The sequence below is a fragment of the Microchirus variegatus genome, assembly GCF_963457635.1.
Source record: "Microchirus variegatus genome assembly, chromosome: 9".
NCBI classification, from domain to species: Eukaryota; Metazoa; Chordata; class Actinopteri; order Pleuronectiformes; family Soleidae; genus Microchirus; species Microchirus variegatus.
The window spans coordinates 372,501-396,046 of NC_139810.1; the positions used below are offsets into that span (position 1 = coordinate 372,501).

Below are 23,546 nucleotides of genomic sequence, written 5' to 3' on the forward strand. Positions count from 1 at the left end.
GCCCGGACTAGTGCCCGGAGCAGGAGGATCTGCTGTTCAGGAGAACCACTGTTTACGTAACCGGACCGGGTTTTTTCAGAGATCTCACTGAGCCTGAGATTACAATAAAACACAGTGTTCTCAGCAGTGACTGAACTGTTTGTTTAGAACCTTCAGGGCTTCATAAACAAGGTAATGACGCAGATACACACTAAAAAACAGCCTTAATGTGAACTTCAGGTCTAGGTCCACTTTAAAGCCTGAACAAAAAGCAGTCTTTGAGGAAAGAAATGAAGCTTCTTATGATGAAGATGTGACGTTTTGTTCTAATATTCAGAAAAAAATTTACTTCAGACCTCTGAGTGGCTGTAAATAAGTGTGTGTGTGTTAATGTAGAATGTTCAGAAGCAGCGTGAGATGTCATTGTTTCTATCTTTATTTATTCACATATTGAAGACTCCTCCTCCTCCTCCTCCTCCTCCTCCTCCTCCTCCTCCTTCCCTCTAAAGCACAATCAATGCTTACCAACAAGGTTGCCGAGCACCAGTTGCCTAGTAACCAGCAGCCTATTGCTTTCTACTACAGAGAACGTCTCACTAATTCTGTGTCAGAGCTAAATTTAGAATCGCCTTTGTTTTGATTTCTGCAGCTCGTGGATCGACAGGAGTCGACTTCACGTGGAGACGCCGTGAAATCGCTGAAAACAGGCAGGTGTTGTGTGATTAAAGCAGAGACGTTTAAAGATAAGAAGAAGAATAAAAGCTGGAGGTTAGTGCGACTGATTACAGCCAATCAGCTGTGATTATGTCTGAGTTAAATAGAGTTAAAGGAACAGTTGAGGAGGAAAACTCTGCACACGATATATTTACACTTTTATTTTCATCTCTTTGACATTAGCTCATGGGGAACATGGAGGACACAGGAGCTGCTGGTCCTCTGCTGCCTCGTGTGGTCACTTTGTGTCACTGAGGTCAATCTGAATAAAGGGTTTCAAATGCAGAATTCACAAAATCAGACAATTGAAGTGAGCGAGGGAGGTTTTTGGTGCAGAGGAGTGAGTGAGTGGTTCACACAGTGACACAAACAAACACTTTATTCACTCAGGTCTTTGTTAACGAGAAAAAAAAAACAATCTTCATGTTCAACATTTATTCAGCTTCACATGTTGTTATTATTCTCATGTGTGTCAGTGAGTCATCGTCCATGTGACCAACACACACACACACACACACACACACACACACACACACACACACACATCAATTGTCTTTTCAGGCCTTCGCCGCCAACACAGTCGACTGACAAGTCAGAGCTTCTGACACGTCCTACACACACTCCCCCAAACACACACAGACAGACACACACACACTCACAGAGACACACACAGACACACACAGACACACACACATACACACACACACACTCACACACACACTGAGCTGAAGTGTAAAGACTCGTCACGTTATTGTCGTCGTCTCTGAGTTCTCGTCATGTTGACGAGTGAGAGGTGAAATCTGTTTTTGTCTGTTTGAATAAACTGTGTGTGTGTGTGTGTGTGTGTGTGTGTGTGTGTGTGTGTTCTTGTATTTGCGGCATACTGAGGACCAGTGATGGTTTTTGACCAACAAAGTGAGGTCATTTTTACAAAGTGAGGACATTTTGTCCGGTCGTCACTTTGTTTTCATTCAAATCACTTCCTCAGATTGTAAACATGTTATACTCTGTTTTTACCCGTTTTTCCAGCCCTGGTGTTTCACACACTTTTTGCTCTGGGGCTCCACCTGCAGACATGTTATGGTACTGCACCCAGAAGTTCTTTATGATGTCATTCATGAAGTAGATATTTGCAATTGTGTTGATTTATAAAGTGGAAATGCTGGTCCTCAGTGTGTGTGTGTGTGTGTGTGTGTGTGTGTGTGTGTGTGTGTGTGTGTGTGTGTGTGTGTGTGTGTGTGTGTTTATCATTTATATATTTTCTTCATGAACACTGGGACGACATATGCCACGTTCTCATTAGTCTGATAAAAGCATGTTGTTTGATGAAGTGACAGGAAGGTGTTTGTCTTGGCAACGTCCTGTGTGTGTGTGTGTGTGTGTGTGTGTGTGTGCGTGTGTGTGTGTGTAACGACCTTGAAACGTGTCGTAGCAGCAGTGTTAGTTAAGTCACTTTTTTCTTTAAAAAGTTATCTTACATTATCACGTTTCCTTCTGAAAGAAGTCAGATGAAGAGAATGTTAATAAAACATTTGACCAATTACAGACAGGTATTATTGTGTCTGTGTTTAAGTTGAAAGAAACTTATCAATAAAAGTGTATTTAAATGATTCCACAGTTTATATTTATATGTTGATCTGAACGTAAACTGTAGAACTGACACACAGTCATTTATCAGTTAAAGTTCATTTAAAAACGTGTTCCGTGTTCCGACTTTTGACCAAACGCCTGCTGTTTGAATCAAGTTCTGCTGGTGATTCATTTAATCACTAAATCATCTGTTTATTTATGTGACGACTGACTTTATCATATGTTACTGTAACACCACGTACCATGAATTCAATACAAGTCCTTTATTCGTCTCACTGTGGGGAAATTTACAGCGTAAATAGGTAAAGATAAGGATAATAAATAATAAACATGCATTAACAAGATAAAAAGATATTAACACTGAGACTTTAGAAAACAAACAAAGACTTTTCCAGAATATAAACAGTATGGACGAGATATTTACATTATAGACAGAGACTGAGCATTAGGATATTATATGTTTATATTGCACTTTTGTAAAAAGACAGTATATTTCACATGGTTTATGGTCAAGTTAGTGGACTGAGAGCAGAGCTTGTTGTTCAGGTGTTAATTTGACCTTTGTCTCATTGGTCAACAATGAACTTAAACGTCTGGACAAATGATTCCAGTGTTTTTGAATCTTGCTGACATTAAGAATGTTCCCCTTAAATTTCTTTATACTTAATAAAAAAAAAAACACAAAGGCAAAGGTACAAAGGCAGATATTAACAAAGATAAACTTTCTTCTTCTAATCAATTTCGAGGCTTATTTTACTTTCTCGAAAATCAGTTTTTGCAGCGTAGAGATAAAAAAGTCTATCAAGAAAGAAATCACTTCTAAAGTGTAAAAGTGTAAAAGTGTAAGTCAGGAAGTATTGAAGGTTATTAGCGTTTGTGACCTGATGGAGACACGAATACTCGAGGCCTGGACGACGTTTATTCCCCCTGAATTTATTTCATTAACAAATTAAAATCACATTGAAATCACTCCAGTGATCTGACTGAAGTCGACCGTGTTGCCTTCACTTCAACTGAAACAGTATTTGACTTCTCTGACCTGAACTCTCTGATGTAGTTTGTCACTGAGACGCTCGCTGGTTCATTCACATCCAAACATTTACTCTTTCTTTAAATCACCTCATTTCCTCTGTTTTTATTTCTTTCTTTTTCACCCTGATCACAAACACACAGCAAATGATCATTTTGTTGTAAAAGACAAAACACGACTACTTCATTATGGATCAGCTGCAATCTGTAACTTCTAAATATCAACAAAGTGAGTTCCCTCAACGCTGTGTTTCAGTCTCACTCTCCCACACCAAAGTCACTCACTCTCCCACACCAAAGTCCACAGAGAAAACCAGTGATTCTAGCTCACAGAGACACAGGAGCTGCTGGTCCTCTGCTGCCTCGTGTGGTCACTTTGTGTCACTGAGTTAAGTTTAAATTAAATATTTTAAAAGCTGAATTCACTAAAATCAGTCATTGTAAGTTAGTGATGGAGGCAGCAGTGGATCAACAACTCCTGTGAACTCCTGTGTGCTGTGATGTTAAAATCACTGGTTTACTCTATGGACTTTGGTGTGGGAGAGTGAGTGACTTTGGTGTGGAAGAGTGAGTGACTTTGGTGTGGGAGAGTGAGTGACTTTGGTGTGGGAGAGTGAGTGACTTTGGTGTGGGACAGTGAGTGACTTTGGTGTGGGAGAGTGAGTGACTTTGGTGTGGGAGAGTGAGTGGTTTACAAACTTCAGTGTCCTGTTGGAAAAGTCTATCTAACAGTGAAGACAAAGACGATAAAGATATCGTAAACTTGAATAGGGGTAGACTTTTAAGTCACCAAAAATCTGTTTTTCCTTGTTGCTGGCAGCCATGTTGGCAGCCATGTTGGCAGCCATGTTGGCAGCCATGTTGGCAGCCATGTTGGCAGCCAACACAGCTCTGGCAGCACTGACAGTATTGTATAAAAAAATAACTCAATAAATAACTTGCATAAATAAAAGCTTAGACTCGCTGCCTTTTTCTCCCAGAAGTTACAAAAATAAACTGTACACAAATAACACAAACTGGTGTTTTGTGTGGTTTCTCAAAATAGAAATGTATTTTCTTTGTTTTTAAATACATTTTTGAAGTTTATGAATCGATTCAGAATCGTGGACGATTAGAATCGCGATTCCTACGCGAATCGATTTTTTTCCCCACCCCCGTTATAGACCCTGGTTTTATACCGTATAAAAGTATTCACCACCAGAGGGAGCTCACGTAGCACTGGTGAGAACCGTGGCTCTAAGGCACTTTGTAAGTTTAACTAAAGACTTTTTTCTTTTATTGATCTACTTTGCCCTCTTTGCGTCTCCATCGCTGACATATGCAGACTTTAATTTGTCAAAAACAGGCCATTTCTCACCCGAGCGATCATGTGATTTACGAGTGACCCTGTGGAGGTCATACGTGACTCAGACACGAGCAGGACTGATGGAGCTGCCATGTGGATGACGCTGAGGGTGGAAAGGTCTCGGTGGCAGCAGAGCTGTGGGGTTGAAAGAGCCTCACAAAGGCCGGACTCTCCACACGACACTTTACAGCGTGACCTTCCATCACAGCGTGACTGTGTCTTTTGTGCTGTACGTTTTCAAGCAGCGGCTAAAAGCTTTTCCAGGCTCCTTTGAGGAAATAGATTTGGTCATGGAGAGATGAGAGTGACACAGAACAGCAATCTATACTCGCCGATCTGCAGTCTGTGTCTGAAGCTGCTGGAAAAAATAAAAGAACAGTGAGACAAAAATATCTGTGGAGGACAGAGGAGCAGATGTCCCCCTCTACTGGACACCTTTAGTTTATCCTTTCAAGGTTTATTTAAATGTGTTAATGAGCAGAAACTGAGCTTTTCCAGTGGTGCGAGGACACGATGGAATTCCCGGAATTGATCTAATTTCTTCCTGAAACCATCAAACGTTTGAGGCGCTCAGCGTTGGTGAAAATGGACGACAATTGTCACGTCATTCAAAACACAGCGACTCAGTTTATAAAGTAACAGTAATACGTAAAAGTGATGAAAAATGACTGCACAGAATCTCAACCATTTAGACCAGGGGTTCTCAAAGTTCTGACACCTGAGGCCAATTTAGGAACCCAACATTGGACTGAGGGTCGCCAAAGGAAGAAAAAACCTAAATAAATCCCATTTGTAATCATTTTAATGACCAGATTGCAGTTCTACAGTTTAGCGTTAAGTAATATAAGCGTTAATATAATGTCATTTAACGCTTTATAATTTACTGGGTAATTACCCAGTATTTTGGCCATTGTTCTTACCTTCTAATTACAGGTTAATACCAAGTAACACATTTCTGTTACCATATATTTACTGGGTAAATAGCTAGTAATTGGGGGCTGTAGCTACCTGCTTATTACCAGCTTATAACACAATAATACACTAAAATTCACCATATAGAAACCAGGTAAATACCCAGTATTTTTGTTTACACTTATTGGTCTGTATCCAGTAATGTCCAATAAACATTTAACAAGCTTAGTCGCTCCTGGATTAAAACTATCAACTGTAATTCATTGCGGGGCCGCCAGAAATGTTTCTGCGGGCCGTCATTGGCCCCCGGGCCGCACTTTGAGAATCAATGATTTAGACCAACTCAACAGGAAGTCCACCGTTTTGAATTTGGCGTCCATTTTGGCGATGCTCTGTTAATCGCCTCGACATTAAAACCACATCAAGTTGTACGAGACGCATCAACGACGAAGAGTTACCAACAACGGCAACCGTCGGAATTGTGGGCAAATTTCAACTGTTTGCCACGAAACAGGAAGTGGCTCCTAACTTCACCGTACATTGACCGATCTACTTCGTACACGACGATTGAACACGTCTACGAAACAGGAACCATTTTATATTTAGCTGCCGATTCGCACCGCGAAACAGGAAGTGTCGCCCTGTAACTTAGCCGTACTTTGACAAATCAGCTCAAAACTTCACACGTAAGACAAGAGACGCAAAAATCATCAGCACAGGAAAACTGATATAAAAATAGACTTTTCGTCCGGGGTCTTACATTACAGAGAAGACAGAATAAACACATGTTGATCACTGTCTACTTTTATTCTATTTATTCATGTATTCATCCAGGAGAAAACGTCAAAAACATTAAAATAAACGTGAGAGAAACATCAGACAAGAACTGTGCGAATAAGAAATAATGGAATAAATGAAGTCACAGAAAGTGATTCTTGTTTTTGTGTTTGTGTCTGTGTTTGATTTACTTTTATTTATAATCCCTTCAAAGACGCAAAGAGATTTACATTTTCTGCAAATGTTCTTTTGCTGGACGTGTAAGAATATGAATACGCTGAAGTCAAAGTGCTTTAAAAACTAATACAAGACAAGAACCAGGACAGCGTTTGCCTGCAGTGACTGATGTAAGAGAGAAGAGGCTCCGCTGCATTAACAGCTGTAATGAAAACATGTTTTTTTTTCCTTTCACACATTCATTAAAACACACACAAACTGTGTTTTAAGAAATAAAAGTGGAGGAAAAACTATAGTTTCTTTATATGAGACTGTGATTATAACATTAACATCATTAAATGAATGAAGACAGAAGAAGGAGGAGGAGGAAGAGGAGGAGGAGGAGAATTGTCTTTTGTCTGTTTGGGAACTTTTTGAAGATGAATTTATCTACTCTGAGCTTCAGGGTTACATGTTTGCATGTGTTTTTATGAAGTACTTGTACATAGTTAGTATTGACTGAAGTATAAAATATGTGAGCTGCGTCATGTGAATGTTTTGCAGACTTTTCTGGCAGAAGAGACGTTTGTAATCTGCTGATACTCTAACATCAAAGGATGTGATGAAGAGGAGGCTGATGAAGAGGAGGCTGCAGGACATGATGAAGAGGAGGCTGTAGGAAGTGATGAAGAGGAGGCTGTAGGACATGATGAAGAGGAGGCTGTAGAACATGATGAAGAGGAGGCTGCAGGACATGATGAAGAGGCCGTGATGAAGAGAGGGCTGTAGGACATGATGAAGAGGAGGCTGTAGGACGTGATGATGAAGAGGAGGCTGATGAAGAGGAGGCTGCAGGACGTGATGAAGAGGACGTGATGAAGAGGAGGCTGCAGGACATGATGAAGAGGAGGCTGCAGGACACGATGAAGAGCACATGATGGAGAGGACGTGATGAAGAGGAGGCTGCAGGACATGATGAAGAGGAGGCTGTAGGACGTGATGATGAAGAGGAGGCTGATGAAGAGGAGGCTGCAGGACGTGATGAAGAGGACGTGATGAAGAGGAGGCTGCAGGACATGATGAAGAGGAGGTTGCAGGACACGATGAAGAGCACATGATGGAGAGGACGTGATGAAGAGGAGGCTGCAGGACATGATGAAGAGCACATGATGAAGAGGAGGCTGTAGGACATGATGAAGAGGAGGCTGCAGGACATGATGAAGAGGAGGCTGCAGGACGTGATGAAGAGGATGTGATGAAGAGGAGGCTGCAGGACATGATGAAGAGGAGGCTGCAGGACACGATGAAGAGCACATGATGGAGAGGACGTGATGAAGAGGAGGCTGCAGGACATGATGAAGAGCACATGATGAAGAGGTGGCTGCAGGACATGATGAAGAGGACGTGATGAAGAGGAGGCTGTAGAACATGATGAAGAGGAGGCTGCAGGACATGATGAAGAGGACGTGATGAAGAGGAGGCTGTAGAACATGATGAAGAGGAGGCTGTAGAACATGATGAAGAGGAGGCTGCAGGACATGATGAAGAGCACATGATGAAGAGGAGGCTGTAGGACATGATGAAGAGGAGGCTGATGAAGAGGAGGCTGTAGGACATGATGAAGAGGACGTGATGAAGAGGAGGCTGATATCAGTGATATCAATGATACGTGAGATATCACTGATATCATTGATAAATATATGACGTCTGCTCTTACTGTTTCTTCAGAGCTCTGACTTCATTAAACGTGCAGAACAGAATCGTCAGCATGTGATTTCCATTGTTGTTATTCACATTCATCACATTACAGTCAGTTAACAGAGGATTTTATTCAAAGATATTTACAACAAGTGCATTGTGGAGTCAGAACTCATACATGGGCTCATGTCTGCCTCATAACCAACGATCCAAAGAGCTTATGCAGCACTGAAATACCAGAATAAACCTTTGAAATACAGTGTCATGTGTTAAGAGGAGAGAACAAATACATGATAGAGTGGTTACAGTGTATCGTAATAATGACTCCTGGACTTTAACCTCTACCTTTAAGTCCCCACAACATCAGTAACTTGTTTGGAATGTAAGTGAGGAAACGTCAGTGCTTTACTACAACTTTAACTATCACCACTAAGTGTCTAACCTTAACCTTAACCCTTACACCAGGGACACACTGTACACACTGTGATAACCTTTAGTCTCCAGAATGTGCTGTGTGAACAGACTTTGATTTAGATTATTAATCATAATCCAAATTGGTAATTGGCTGAATTCACGAGACATGTTTCCTGTTTTTTAGTTAGTGTCGGGGTTAGAACTCAAAGACCTGGGTTTGAGCCCCAGAACAAGACTCTTTCTGCAAGGAGGTCACATGTTCTCCCCATCTGTGTGTGTGTGTGGGGGGGGGGGGGGGGGGGGGGGTGGTTCTCCAGGTTCTCCAGGTTCTCCGGCTTCCCTTCCACAGTCCAACAATGTACAATATGGGGATGAGGTGAATGGGTCACTCTAAATTGACCGTAGGTGTGAGAGTTAGCGGTTGAATGGTTGTTTTCTCTATATGTGGACCTGCGATGTACTGGTGAACTGTCCAGGGTGTGACCCCGCCTATCAGACTGTGACCCCGCCTATCAGGGTGTGACCCCGCCTATCAGGCTGTGACCCCGCCTATCAGGGTGTGACCCCGCCTATCAGGCTGTGACCCTGCCCATCAGGCTGTGACCCTGCCCATCAGGGTGTGACCCCGCCCATCAGGGTGTGACCCCGCCCATCAGGGTGTGACCCTGCCCATTAGGGTGTGACCCCGCCTATCAGGCTGTGACCCTGCCCATCAGGCTGTGACCCTGAGTGTGACCCTGCCTATCAGGGTGTGACCCTGCCCATCAGGGTGTGACCCCGCCCATCAGGGTGTGACCCCGCCCATCAGGGTGTGACCCCGCCTATCAGGGTGTGACCCGTGACCCCGCCCATCAGGGTGTGACCCCGCCCATCAGGGTGTGACCCCACCTATCAGCACAACACCCCTCGCAACCCTCCTGTGGAGGATAATGGATGGATGTATTAATTATTAATATTCAAAATTCATACCCAATCACTTTGGTTCCCTCAGCACAATGGAGGCAGAGTACTGTAATATTAATGTTGGTCAGTAGATCATGTAGATTTGGTCAGGACTGAGCTGATGATCACAGAAAAAACCACATCATTGTCTTTTGAGTTTTTGTTTGGTTTGTCATTCAGACGGTTGAAGCAGGACGTCACAGTGCAGGCGTTAGGACGCAACACACACACACACACACACACACACACACACACACACACACACACACACACACACACACACACACACACACACACACTGTCCTCTTCACTCTCATGACTTCAGCCTGTTGAGATCAGACAGAGAAGAAGAGTCAGTGACGTCAGTGACCTTCACCACAAACAGCAGCTGGAGGTCAGAGCAGATGTGGAATAATAACCTAACATGTCGACACGTTACAACACGTTACAACACGAGCTGAAACAATTCATTAAAAAATGTATCGATTACTAAATTAATCGTCAACTATTTTGATAATCTCTTCCAATGTGTCTATAAAGTGGACACTGGACACTGACTCTAACGCTCTACTGACCTCACAGTCTCCAGTCTGTAGTCTGGACTCTGGACCAGGTCAGACAGAGGCTTCACTCCTGAATGCTGCAGACTGATGTTCCTGCTCAGGTCCAGTTCTCTCAGGTTTGAGGGGTTTGACTTCAGAGCTGAAGCCAGAAAAGAACAGCTGATCTCTGTCAAACTGCAGAGACTCAACCTGAAGAAAGAATAAAAGATGAGACTTTAGACAACGACTGAGTGTGAGAGCGTTAATGTTAATAAAGTGAACTCACTCCAGAGTCTGCAGTCTACAGTGTGGACTCTCCAGTCCAGAACACAGCAGCTTCACTCCTGAATCCTGCAGCTCGTTGTGGTTCAGGTCCAGTTCTCTCAGGTGGGAGGAGTTTGACTTGAGAACCGAGGCCAGATACAAACAGCTGATCTCTGTCAAACTGCAGTTTATCAACCTGAATAAAGAATAAAACACTAAGTTAAAGGTTGTTTTTCTCCAGTGTATCAAGAAAGCATTAGTCATGTGACTGTGTGAAGGTTCACTGACGCAAAGAAACAGCAGCAAAATGACCAATAAGTCACAGGTGAAGTTCAACACAACTCACTTTTCACATCAAGTTCAACTCAATGAAATGAAGAAATGATAAGAAGCAGAAAAATAATCAGAGTTCAGTGATAAACTCCAGCAGGCTGAAAGTGAGAGGTTAAATACTGCCCTCTGCAGTTCAAAGTCCTCAATCACACTTTTCTGCCCCTCAAAGTATCTTTAGAATCATATCTAATGAGTCAGTGAACTCACCACAGAGTCTTCAGGCCACAGTGTGGACTCTCCAGTCCAGAACACAACAGCTTCACTCCTGAATCCTGAAGATTGTTGTTGCTCAGGTTGAGTTTTCTCAGATGAGAAGAGTTTAGAGCTGAAGTCAGAGAAGAACAGCTGATCTGTGACAAACTGCAGTCACTTAACCTGAAGAAAGAATAAAACAGAGCAGAGTCTCTCAAACATAAAGTAACCAAGTACAAATATTTTCTTACTGTACTGAAGAAGACTTTTCACATATCTCTACTTTACTTCCTTATTTATATTTCTGACAACTTTTCCTTTCACTCCACAACATTTCCGAAATATAATGTGTACTTTTACTCCAACACATTTCCCTTAACCGTCTTCGCTACTCGTTACTACAAAATAAAAGTTGAGTTGGTGACGTAATGCCTGTTTGTTGTTGCTAGTTGTTTTTAGCGGGACCAGCTGTTAGCCGCTCAGCTGTTAGCCGCTCAGCTGTTAGCCGCTCAGCTGTTAGCCGGAGATTTCAGCTCCAAGTGGACTTCAAACACACCAGGAGCTCGTTGTTGTTTACTGTGTCCGACATCGAGGCTCTGACGTCCTGCCTCCATGTTTCTGTTGAACACTCCGGACGCAGGGTTTCAGCTCTCAGCTGAGCGGCCAAACAATACTTTTAATATTTAAGTACACTTTACACTTTTTAATACTTTAGTACTTTAAGACTTTTACTCAAGTAATATTCTAAAAGGTGACTGTAACTTCTACCAAAGTCATTTTCTGCTAAGATACTTGAACTTTTGCTTAAGTATCACTTTCAAGTACAAGTTTAACAGCAGCTTCGGTCAGTGAACTCACCCCAGAGTCTTAAGTCCACAATGTGGACTCTCCAGTCCAGAACACAGCAGCTTCACTCCTGAATCCTGCAGATTGTTCAGGTTCAGGTCCAGTTCTCTCAGGTGGGAGGAGTTTGACTTCAGAACTGAGGCCAGAGAAGAACAGCTGATCTCTGTCAAACTGCACTCACTCAACCTGAACAAAGAATAAAACACACATACGCAAAGTTTTTTGTTTTAATCTATGAGTCAAATATCAGCTGTGAGTATTTTAACATCTAACACTGGATATTTTCTACAGTGTATTTAGAAAGCATTAGTCATGTGACTCCCCGCCGGAAGACGCCACCTTAAAGTGATGGAGGGGTTTGCGTGTCCCAATGATTCTGGGACCTCAGTTGTCGGGGGCTCTATGCCCTTGGTAGGGTCAACCAAGGCGAACAGATCCGAGGTGAGGGTTCAAAAACCTCCTATGAAGAGAACAATAAATGGACCACACTCTCTGTCGCCCGGAAGCGGGTCACCGGGACCCCCCTCTGGAGCCAGGCCTGGTGGTCGGGCCTTCACCCATGGGGCCCGGCCAGCCACATCCCGAAGAGGCAACATGGGTCCCTCCTTTCTCATGGGCTCAACACCTGTGGGAGGGGCCATGGAGGTCAGGTGCAGTGTGAGTTGGGTGGTAGTCGAAGGCGAGGACCCTGGCGGTCTGGAGCCTGAGCTGGTGTACGAGAGGTTGAGAGGTTCAAACTAGATATAGTCGGGCTCACCTCGACACACGGCTTGGGCTCTGGAACCAGTCTCTTTGAGAGGGGCTGGACTTTCTTCAACTCTGGAGTTGACCCTGGTGACGAGAGGGTAGCCCTCCCTCTGCCTTCGGGTAGGGGGACGGGTGCTGTTGTTTGTGCCTATGCATTGAACAACTGTTCAGGGTCAGGGTACCCACCATTTCTGGAGTCCCTAGAAGGGGACTTCAATACCCCCCCCCCCCCATCTGAGCCAGACTGGTGCTTTGTTGTTGGACTTCTGTGCTCGTCACGGATTGTCCATAACGAACACCATTTTCAAGCATCAGGACACCCTTGACCGTGAGTCAATGATAGACTTCGTAGTCGCGTCATCAGACCTGCGACCATATGTCTTGGAAACTCGAGTGAAGAGAGGGGCGGAGCTGTCAACTGATCACCACCTGGTGGTGAGTTGGCTCCAATGGCAGGGGAGGATGCCGGTCAGGCCTGGCAGACCTAAACTTGTTGTGAGGGTATGTTGGGAACATCTGCCAGGTCCCCCGTCAGAGAGAGTTTCCACTCCTACCTCCGGCAGAACTTCAACCACGTCCCAAGGTGGGATCATTGAGTCCGAATGGGCCATGTTCCACGCCTCCATTTTTCCTGGTGGCCGTAAGGTGGTTGGTGCCTGTAGTGGTGGTAACGCCCAAACCCATTGGTGGACTCTGGCGGTAAGGGATGCCGTCAAGTTGAAGAAGGAATCCTATCGGGCCTTTTTGGCTGGCTTGTAAGACTCGAGAGGCAGCTGATGGTACAGGCAGGCCAAGTGTAAGGAGTGGGAGGAGTTTGGTGAGTTTGGCCATGGAGAACGATTTCCAGATGGCTTCGAGGAGATTCTGCTCGGCGATCTGGCGACTCAGGAGGAGGAAGCAGTGCACCTTCAACACTGTGTACGGTGAGGATGGACGTGCTGCTGACCTCGACTCCAGATGTTGTGGGTTGGTGGCAGGATTACTTCGAAGACCTCCTCAATCTCACTGACACGCCTTCCAACGAGGAAGCAGAGTCTGGGGATCCTATCTCTGGGGCTGAGGTTACCATGGTGGTTAAAAAGCGTCTCGGTGGCGAGGCCCCGGGGGTGAATGAGATGCTGTGACATCATCAACAACACTCACTCTGATTGGTTACATGTGAGCGTGTCAGAGAAGACTTCAGTCAAGTCAAAGCTGCTCAGTGAAAGTCAGTGACTGATGTGAAAAGATCGTAAATTCTATGGAACAACCAGAGTTTCAGTTGTGGATTAAATATCTGAGATTTACAGCAGTATCAGACAGTCAGTGAACTCACCACAGAGTCTCCAGTCTACAGTGTGGACTCTCCAGTCCAGAACACATCAGCTTCACTCCTGAATCCTTCAGCTTGTTGTCGTTCAGGTTGAGTTTTCTCAGGTTAGAGGAGTTTGACTTCAGAACTGAGGCCAGATAAAAACAGCTGATCTCTGACAAACTGCAGCCCCTCAACCTGAATAAAGAATAAAAGATGAGACTTTTAACAAAGTTGCTGCTTGAATCCATTATTATTGTTATTATTATGATATATACACTGACTTTTTTATATTCATATTAATATTAATATTAGGTGTTTGTCTTATCATGTACACAGACTTGAGATAGTTGTGATTTGGTGTTTTGACAACCAGCTGACAAATCTTCACTTTGAACTTTCGTCATTTAAAACATCTCCAGGAAAAAACACAACTGACTCACAAACTGAGAAGAATGAGAAGAATTGACTTCTGTGTATTTGATAAACCAAACCATTAATCATCACTGATTGATGATGTTATTGATCATGTCTGAACTCACACAGCCGTCCTGCAGTTCCTCACAGCTGGAATCAGTCTGTGTTTTCCCTGGTCTGATGTTCTGTACTTGCTCAGGTCCAACTCATCCAGAACCTCCTCAGACATCTGCAGCATGTAGGCCAGAGCTGAGCACTGGATCTCAGAGAGTTTCTGTTCTCGGTCCTCTGACTTCATGAACTCTTGGATCTCCTGATGCACTGATTGGTCGTTCATCTCTGTCAGACAGTGGAAGATGTTGATGCTTCTGTCAGGTGAGATGTTCTTCGCGTTCATCTTCTTCAGGTTCTCGATGACTCTCTGGATGATTTCTGGACTGTTCTGAGTCTGACCCAGCAGACCTCCTAAGAGACTCTGGTTGGACTCCAGACAGAGTCCATGAAGGAAGCGAACAAACAGGTCCAGGTGACCATTTCGACTTAGAAGTGATTTCTTCATGGCTGCTTTCAGGAACACATCCGGAGATAAATCACTGTTAGCAACGCTTTCAAAAAATGAGAAGAGCTTGTTAATAAAATTAGGTGAAAGGATCTGTTCTGAGTTTTCCTCTCCCAGGAAGTCCTGCAGTACCTCTGTCTTCCTGTTGGTGAAACAGTGGATCATGTAGACTGCAGCCAGAAACTCCTGAACACTCAGATGAACAAAGCAGTAAACTGTTTTCTTGAAGATCACACTCTCTCCTCTGAAGATCTCTGTACAAACTCCTGAGTAAACCGAGGCCTCTGTCACACTAAGACCACACCGGTCCAGGTCTTCTTGGTAGAACATGATGTCTCCTTTCTGCAGATGTTCAAAGGCCAGCCTCCCCAGCTTCAGAAGAACCTCCCTGTCGGCCTCCATCAGCTCCTGTGGACTCGTCTCACGTCCTTCCTCGTACTTGTTCTTCTTCCTCTTTGTCTGAACCAGCAGGAAGTGTGAGTACAGGTCTGTCAGGGTCTTGGGCAGCTCTCCTCTCTGCTCTGTGGTCAACATGTGCTCCAGAACTGTAGCACTGATCCAGCAGAAGACTGGGATTTGACACATGATGTGGAGGCTCCTGGACGTCTTGATGTGTGAGATGATTCTTCTGGACAGATCTTCATCACTGGATCTCTTCCTGAAGTACTCGTCCTTCTGGTCCTCAGTGAAGCCTCGTACTTCTGTTACCCTGTCAACACATGTAGGAGGGATCTGATTGGCCGCTGCAGGTCGAGAAGTTATCCAGATGAGAGCTGAGGGAAGCAGATTCCCCTGGATGAGGTTGGTCAGCAGCACGTTGACTGATGACCTGTGTGTGACGTCAGAAACCAGCGTCCTGCTGTTGAAGTCCAGTGAGAGTCTGCTTTCATCCAGGCCGTCAAAGATGAACAAAGGTTTACAGACAGCGAGCTTCTCTGCTCTGACCTTCTCTAATGTTGGATAGAAAACATGGAGCAGAGTGAGAAGACTGTGCTGCTGATCTCTGATCAGGTTCAGCTCCCTGAACGAAAGCAGAATCAGCAGATTCACATCCTGGTTTTCCAAACCCTCGGCCCAGTCCAGAGTGAACTTCTGCACCGAGAAGGTTTTTCCAACACCAGCGACGCCGTTGGTCAGGACCACTCTGATGCGCCCCTGCTGGTCAGGTAAGGCTTTAAAGATGTTGCAGTACTTGATGGGAGTGTCCTGGACCATCTCCTTCTTGGAGGTGGTCTCCAGCTGCATCACCTCATGTTGAGCATTGACCTCTTCACTCTGTCCCTCTGTGATGTAGAGCTCAGTGAAGATCCTGTTCAGGAGGGTTCTACTTCCTGTTTCTTCAGTTCCTTCAGTCACATGTTCAAATCTCCTCCTCAGACTGATCTTATGTTCATCTAGAACCTCCTGCAGACCAACATCTGCTGAAAGACAAGAGATAAAGTCAGACTGAAGAAAGTCTCTTTACGCCACGTGGTCTTTACGTGACGCAAAGGCAGCGTGTCTTTACGTCACAATGTCTTTACGCCACACTGTCTTTACGTCACGCGCTCTTTACGTCACGCGGTCTTCACGTCACGCTGTCTTTACGTCACGCGCTCTTTACGTCACACGGTCTTTACGCCACGCTGTCTTTACGTCACACGGTCTTTACGTCACAAGATCTTTACGTCACAAGATCTTTACGTCACACGGTCTTTACGTCACGCTGTCTTTACGTCACGCTGTCTTTACGTCACAAGATCTTTACGTCACACGGTCTTTACGCCACGCTGTCTTTACGTCACACGGTCTTTACGTCACAAGATCTTTACGTCACAAGATCTTTACGTCACACGGTCTTTACGTCACGCGCTCTTTACGTCACGCGGTCTTTACGCCACGCTGTCTTTACGTCACAAGATCTTTACGTCACACGGTCTTTACGCCACGCTGTCTTTACGTCACACGGTCTTTACGTCACAAGATCTTTACGTCACAAGATCTTTACGTCACACGGTCTTTACGTCACGCGCTCTTTACGTCACGCGGTCTTTACGCCACGCTGTCTTTACGTCACAAGATCTTTACGTCACACGGTCTTTACGCCACGCTGTCTTTACGTCACACGGTCTTTACGTCACACGGTCTTTACGTCACAAGATCTTTACGTCACACGGTCTTTACGTCACGCGCTCTTTACGCCACACTGTCTTTACGTCACGCGCTCTTTACGTCACGCGGTCTTCACGTCACGCTGTCTTTACGTCACGCGCTCTTTACGTCACACGGTCTTTACGCCACGCTGTCTTTACGTCACACGGTCTTTACGTCACAAGATCTTTACGTCACAAGATCTTTACGTCACACGGTCTTTACGTCACGCTGTCTTTACGTCACGCTGTCTTTACGTCACAAGATCTTTACGTCACACGGTCTTTACGCCACGCTGTCTTTACGTCACACGGTCTTTACGTCACAAGATCTTTACGTCACAAGATCTTTACGTCACACGGTCTTTACGTCACGCGCTCTTTACGTCACGCGGTCTTTACGCCACGCTGTCTTTACGTCACACGGTCTTTACGTCACAAGATCTTTACGTCACAAGATCTTTACGTCACACGGTCTTTACGTCACGCGCTCTTTACGTCACGCGGTCTTTACGCCACGCTGTCTTTACGTCACAAGATCTTTACGTCACACGGTCTTTACGCCACGCTGTCTTTACGTCACACGGTCTTTACGTCACAAGATCTTTACGTCACAAGATCTTTACGTCACACGGTCTTTACGTCACGCGCTCTTTACGTCACGCGGTCTTTACGCCACGCTGTCTTTACGTCACAAGATCTTTACGTCACACGGTCTTTACGCCACGCTGTCTTTACGTCACACGGTCTTTACGTCACACGGTCTTTACGTCACAAGATCTTTACGTCACACGGTCTTTACGTCACGCGCTCTTTACGCCACACTGTCTTTACGTCACGCGCTCTTTACGTCACGCGGTCTTCACGTCACGCTGTCTTTACGTCACGCGCTCTTTACGTCACACGGTCTTTACGCCACGCTGTCTTTACGTCACACGGTCTTTACGTCACAAGATCTTTACGTCACAAGATCTTTACGTCACACGGTCTTTACGTCACGCTGTCTTTACGTCACGCTGTCTTTACGTCACAAGATCTTTACGTCACACGGTCTTTACGCCACGCTGTCTTTACGTCACACGGTCTTTACGTCACAAGATCTTTACGTCACAAGATCTTTACGTCACACGGTCTTTACGTCACGCGCTCTTTACGTCACGCGGTCTTTACGCCACGCTGTCTTTACGTCACAAGATCTTTACGTCACACGGTCTTTACGCCACGCTGTCTTTACGTCACACGGTCTTTACGTCACAAGATCTTTACGTCACAAGATCTTTACGTCACACGGTCTTTACGTCACGCGCTCTTTACGTCACGCGGTCTTTACGCCACGCTGTCTTTACGTCACAAGATCTTTACGTCACACGGTCTTTACGCCACGCTGTCTTTACGTCACACGGTCTTTACGTCACAAGATCTTTACGTCACAAGATCTTTACGTCACACGGTCTTTACGTCACGCGCTCTTTACGTCACGCGGTCTTTACGCCACGCTGTCTTTACGTCACAAGATCTTTACGTCACACGGTCTTTACGCCACGCTGTCTTTACGTCACACGGTCTTTACGTCACAAGATCTTTACGTCACAAGATCTTTACGTCACACGGTCTTTACGTCACGCGCTCTTTACGTCACGCGGTCTTTACGTCACGCGATCTTACGTCACACTGTCTTTACGTCACGCGTTCTTTACGTCACGCGTTCTTTACGCCACGCTGTCTTTTCGTCACAAGATCTTTACGTCACAAGATCTTTACGCCACGCTGTCTTTACATCACGCAGTCTTTACGTCACGCGATCTTTACGTCACAAGATCTTTACGCCACAAGATCTTTACGTCACACGGTCTTTACGTCACGCGATCTTTACGTCACACTGTCTTTACATCACGCAGTCTTTACATCACGCAGTCTTTACGTCACACTGTCTTTACGTCACACTGTCTTTACATCACGCAGTCTTTACATCACGCAGTCTTTACATCACGCAGTCTTTACGTCACGCAGTCTTTACGTCACACTGTCTTTACATCACGCAGTCTTTACATCACGCAGTCTTTACGTCACACTGTCTTTACATCACGCAGTCTTTACATCACGCAGTCTTTACGTCACAAGATCTTTACGTCACACGGTCTTTACGTCACACGGTCTTTATGTCACGCGTTCTTTACGTCACAGAATATTTACGTCACACTATCTTTACATCACATGCTGTGTGTGTCAAACGTTGGCTAAGTTTATCATTTTCTGTTGATTTATCGTCATCTTAAATATTGATGCTGTTTGACAGAAGAGATAAAGTCCTGTTTTCAGGAGTGAAGACATCAGCAGACACATGTTCTGTCTTACTCTGTGTCTGTGGTCCAGGTCCAGGTCCAGGTCCAGGTCCTGGTCTGGGTCTCTGTCCACACTGGGGACAGCAGGACTCTCCTGGTGGACCAGACTGGTCCCAGTATGAGGAGATGCAGTGTCTGCAGAACCAGTGTCCACAGCTGGTGGACACCGGATCCTTCAGGACGTCCTGACACAGAGGACAGCAGGACGTCTGCTCGTCCACAGAAACATCAAACTGGTCTCTGTGAAGACATTATCTTTATTATAACATCTCAGTTCAGTGTGTGTGTGTTTCTGTCTTTGTGAACCTTCACAGAACAAAACGGTCTCTTACTTTGTGTTTAAAGCAGCAGGTTCATGACTGAAGTTTGGAGGTAGACTTCTGGACCGGTTACTCTTCAGAGACAGAGCGCTGGGTCCTGGACACTTTACTCTCTGACTCTGGATCCCTCGTCTGCAAACATAAATACATCACATCCATCACTCATGATGTTCTTTTTAATGAAGTGCAATTCATCGTGACAGGTGAAAAATGTACTGTGAGAAATGTTCCTGTAAAAAAACGTTAAAGAACTGGCAGCTGTGTTGACATTATGTTTCTGTAAAATTAACATCTTTTTACTGTCACTGAAATGTACAGTTTTGCCCTGTAAATGAAAAATACAGTGTAAACTGATATTTAAATTTACTTTCACTGTATTTTACAATCAAATGACTATTTAGCTTGTATTATTTCTACATTTAAATAATCTATTAAAAATTGCACACAGTTAAAGGCACTTTTGTTAAGAAAACCATGTCACTTGTTATTCACTTTAGGTTTCACAAAATCTCTGTTTGACCCAAGCCATAATAAAATTAACTGATTTTTCAATCATGATTAAAATGTAAGAGAAAAATCAGCTTCTTATTGCACTTACTTTTATTTGAATGTAGAGATGATATCTAAAACCTTCACATGCTGAACAAATGTTATGTTCAAAACAGTATTCTGAACATATGCCCAATATAATGATGGTAAATTTCAAGTCATTCCGAGATACTTTTTGTTTTTGAGAAGAAAGTCAGTTCACTGTCAAAGTGCATCAGGGCAAATGGATCATTTCATGATTTTCAAAAATTCATTAAAATTATTCCGTAAGAGGTTTGATCATCAAAGGACAAGTGCGTTTTCGTTGTGTCGCAGACACAGTGCCATCTAGTGGATTTTCTTTTTAGCATTGCCCAAATGGTAGCGATGGCTCGTTCAGGTTGAGTTCAGCTTGACCAAATAGTTGAGTGGTATCTTAAAGGGTTACAAATGAACAAATGCTTCTTTCTGACCCTGAGATTGAGAAAACCCAGCATTGTTGAACAGAGATTGTCATCAGGACTCATTCAGACTCACTGTCTCTCACGGATCTGATTGACGCTCTTGTCGCGATCGAGCGATCATTTGGATTTTCAGGAACGACAGGTTTGACAAAACGTCGCGGAGTCAAAGTGTGAAGTGTCACCAAATAATGACACTGTGTAGGATTAGGGTTAGGTTTAGGATTAGGATTAGGTTTAGGTTTAGGTTTAGGATTAGGATTAGGGTTAGGGTTAGGGTTAGGGTTAGGATTAGGGTTAGGATTAGGGTTAGGGTTAGGGTAAGGGTTAGGATTAGGGTTAGGATTAGGGTTAGGATTAGGGTTAGGGTTAGGATTAGGGTTAGGATTAGGGTTAGGGTTAGGGTTAGGGTTAGGGTTAGGATTAGGGTTAGGGTTAGGGTTAGGATTAGGGTTAGTGCAGATACTTTACCAAGTGTTTGTTTAGGAAAGATTCTATTTCTGATGTCGTCATGAATCTCATCATCTCTGAGACGAACTGCTCACAAATAATTGATTTTTCTTTGTTTACACTATTATTATCCACTATTATTGTCAGTTTGGATTTTAAGTTGTGTGTGTGTGTGTGTGTGTGTGTGTGTGTGTGTGTGTGTGTGTTCAGTTAAGTTGTTTACTTTAGTTCCTTGTGAACACGCTTTGATTCTTTCTTTTCTCTGACTGTACTGACGCTGATGCTTGACTCTGTGCTGCAGTGAGAATGTGGAGAAACCAGTTTGACAAATGTTTCTCTGTTGTGTTCTGTGATGATCACACAAACACAACAGGCTCAGGGTTCAGGGTCAGGGTTCAGGGGTCAGGGTTCAGGGTCAGGGGTCAGGGGTCAGGGTTCAGTCATACGATCACACTGATGTGACTGAAGCAGTTCTCTTACTCTGAGGCTCCAGGTTCTTCTCTGAAGTCCAGAGGTTCATGTTTAGACTTCACAGACAGACGACTGAGTCCTGGAGACTCTGATGTTTCCTCGTCTTCATCCTCACGACCGCTCATCTTCATTCAGTCTGAGACAGAGAGAGAGAGAGAGAGAGGGAGAGAGACACTGTGAGCTCACACTCACTCACTATGTGAAGCTTTGAGCTTATTTTCATGAGCGTGAAAAACAGATTTAACCCATCAGATTAATGTCTGCACACACACACACACACACACACACACACACACACACACACAGTAAATCTCATATAGAATGAACCATGATCATCATCATCATCATCAGATAAACACTCACTGTTTGTGTTCTTCTGCTGCTGCTGCAGGTTAAAGAGAATGTGAACAAAAACACACAAGATTTTCCCTTTTACTGCTGCACCCTGGGTAAGAATTCAAAGACTGAGAGAGAGACAGAGAGAGAGAGAGAGAGAGAGAGAGAGAGAGAGAGAGATTAGATTAGATCAGAGGTTTTATATTTTTTTTAAATTTCACAGGCACTTAATAAACTTAATAAATAGCACATTATAATAACTCATGTTCAGATCAGAACATATACATCTATACACTACACTCTTAGAAATAAAGGTTCCAAAAGGGTTCTTCTACAGGAGCTGAGGTTCTACCTGGAACCATTTGCTTGTGAAAAACCCTTTTTTATCACCATTAGATGTCACTAATTCTTACACACTGGACCTTTAATCCAATACAGTGCCGTTTATACGGAAAAGTCGTCTTTTATGAATAGGTCCATTCCAGCTGTTGCCATACATGTGAAAAAGCACCAGGGGGCAGTATAAGGGTCAAATGTATTCATTGTGTCAGGTTGATTCCATGGATATAAATGAAGCAGTGAGTGGTTTGAAAGCAGCACATACGCTGTAAACAAACTATATCATTAATGTCTAATTGTTTGTATAAAAGTATTTCTCATATCATCTAAAATACGTCTTTTTTCGGCTTGTTTTTTAATGTTATGGATATTTATAATATTTTCGTGTTCTGTGCAGAATAAACTGAACTAAGAAAGTGTTCACTGTCACTTTCAGCTGCTGCCTGAATCTTACCCTGTACTGCCCTCTGCTGGTCAATACATGCAAACTCACGTATGACGACTGTAATAAAAGTGACACTTGTTTATGTTTCACCTCTGGCCTGAATGACTCAGCATGACTCAGCAGCACACACACACACACACACACACACACACACACACACAGTCACAAGACCTGTCATTTCAACATTTGGGAAACTATGATCAAGATTTTTCAACAGTTTTTGAACAGAGATGAATCCGTCAGTGTCTGCTTCAATGTGTACGGAATTCAATTTGTGTCCATTACAACAAACATGAATGTCAAACAAAAGAATTAAAACTGACTGAAACAAGTCAAATAACCTAATATAATAATAAAATAAAATAACCCTCTTAAAAGTAACATTTACATATTGAAAACAAATTATGAGACATAGTACATAGACCTTTGATTTGCTTTTCTTTCTTTTTTAAACTCTTTTCATGATTTAATAGTTCACTATTTGGCAGTCAGCCTGTTGGTGGATTTATAGAAAAGTTTACTATTTGGCAGTCAGCCTGTTGGTGGATTTATAGAATAGTTCACTATTTGGCAGTCAGCCTGTTGGTGGTTTTATAGAATAGTTCACTATTTGGCAGTCAGCCTGTTGGTGGATTTATAGAATAGTTCACTATTTGGCCGTCTGATTGATGGTGGATTTATAGAATAGTTCACTATTTGGCAGTCAGCCTGTTGGTGGATTTATAGAATAGTTCACTATTTGGCAGTCGTATCCAGGTCAGTTTGTTGGTTTAACTCCTTCTGTCTTCTCTCACTGACTCCAATCATTTAATAAAATCATCTGTTTGCAGATTACGTTTTTACTTGATTGTGTCTCGTGTTTGTTGACATGCAAATACTCGTGTCTTTTAATATTTGAACACATGAAGAAGTTGATGACTCACGTAGAATCTCCATAAATGGAATTACATAAACGTCGCCCTCTGATCCGCGGATGTT

At 43.7% G+C, this 23,546-nt stretch overlaps 1 protein-coding gene across 1 annotated transcript in view; it reads right to left on the reverse strand.

The window, feature by feature from the left end:
* Positions 1 to 21,573, reverse strand: part of LOC310931721 (uncharacterized protein) — a gene marked incomplete at both ends in the record, with an annotated part of 22,972 nt that extends 1,399 nt beyond the window's left edge. Inside the window, 11 exons of the mRNA XM_083894952.1 lie at positions 4,670 to 4,792; positions 7,270 to 7,569; positions 10,128 to 10,308; positions 10,385 to 10,558; positions 10,903 to 11,070; positions 11,746 to 11,919; positions 13,796 to 13,969; positions 14,314 to 16,168; positions 19,232 to 19,458; positions 19,551 to 19,670; positions 21,458 to 21,573. Coding sequence (XP_083751078.1) covers positions 4,670 to 4,792; positions 7,270 to 7,569; positions 10,128 to 10,308; positions 10,385 to 10,558; positions 10,903 to 11,070; positions 11,746 to 11,919; positions 13,796 to 13,969; positions 14,314 to 16,168; positions 19,232 to 19,458; positions 19,551 to 19,670; positions 21,458 to 21,573 — 3,612 coding nt within the window. The remainder of the gene's footprint in view (positions 1 to 4,669; positions 4,793 to 7,269; positions 7,570 to 10,127; positions 10,309 to 10,384; positions 10,559 to 10,902; positions 11,071 to 11,745; positions 11,920 to 13,795; positions 13,970 to 14,313; positions 16,169 to 19,231; positions 19,459 to 19,550; positions 19,671 to 21,457) is intronic.
* Between the last annotated feature and the right edge of the window lie 1,973 nt (positions 21,574 to 23,546).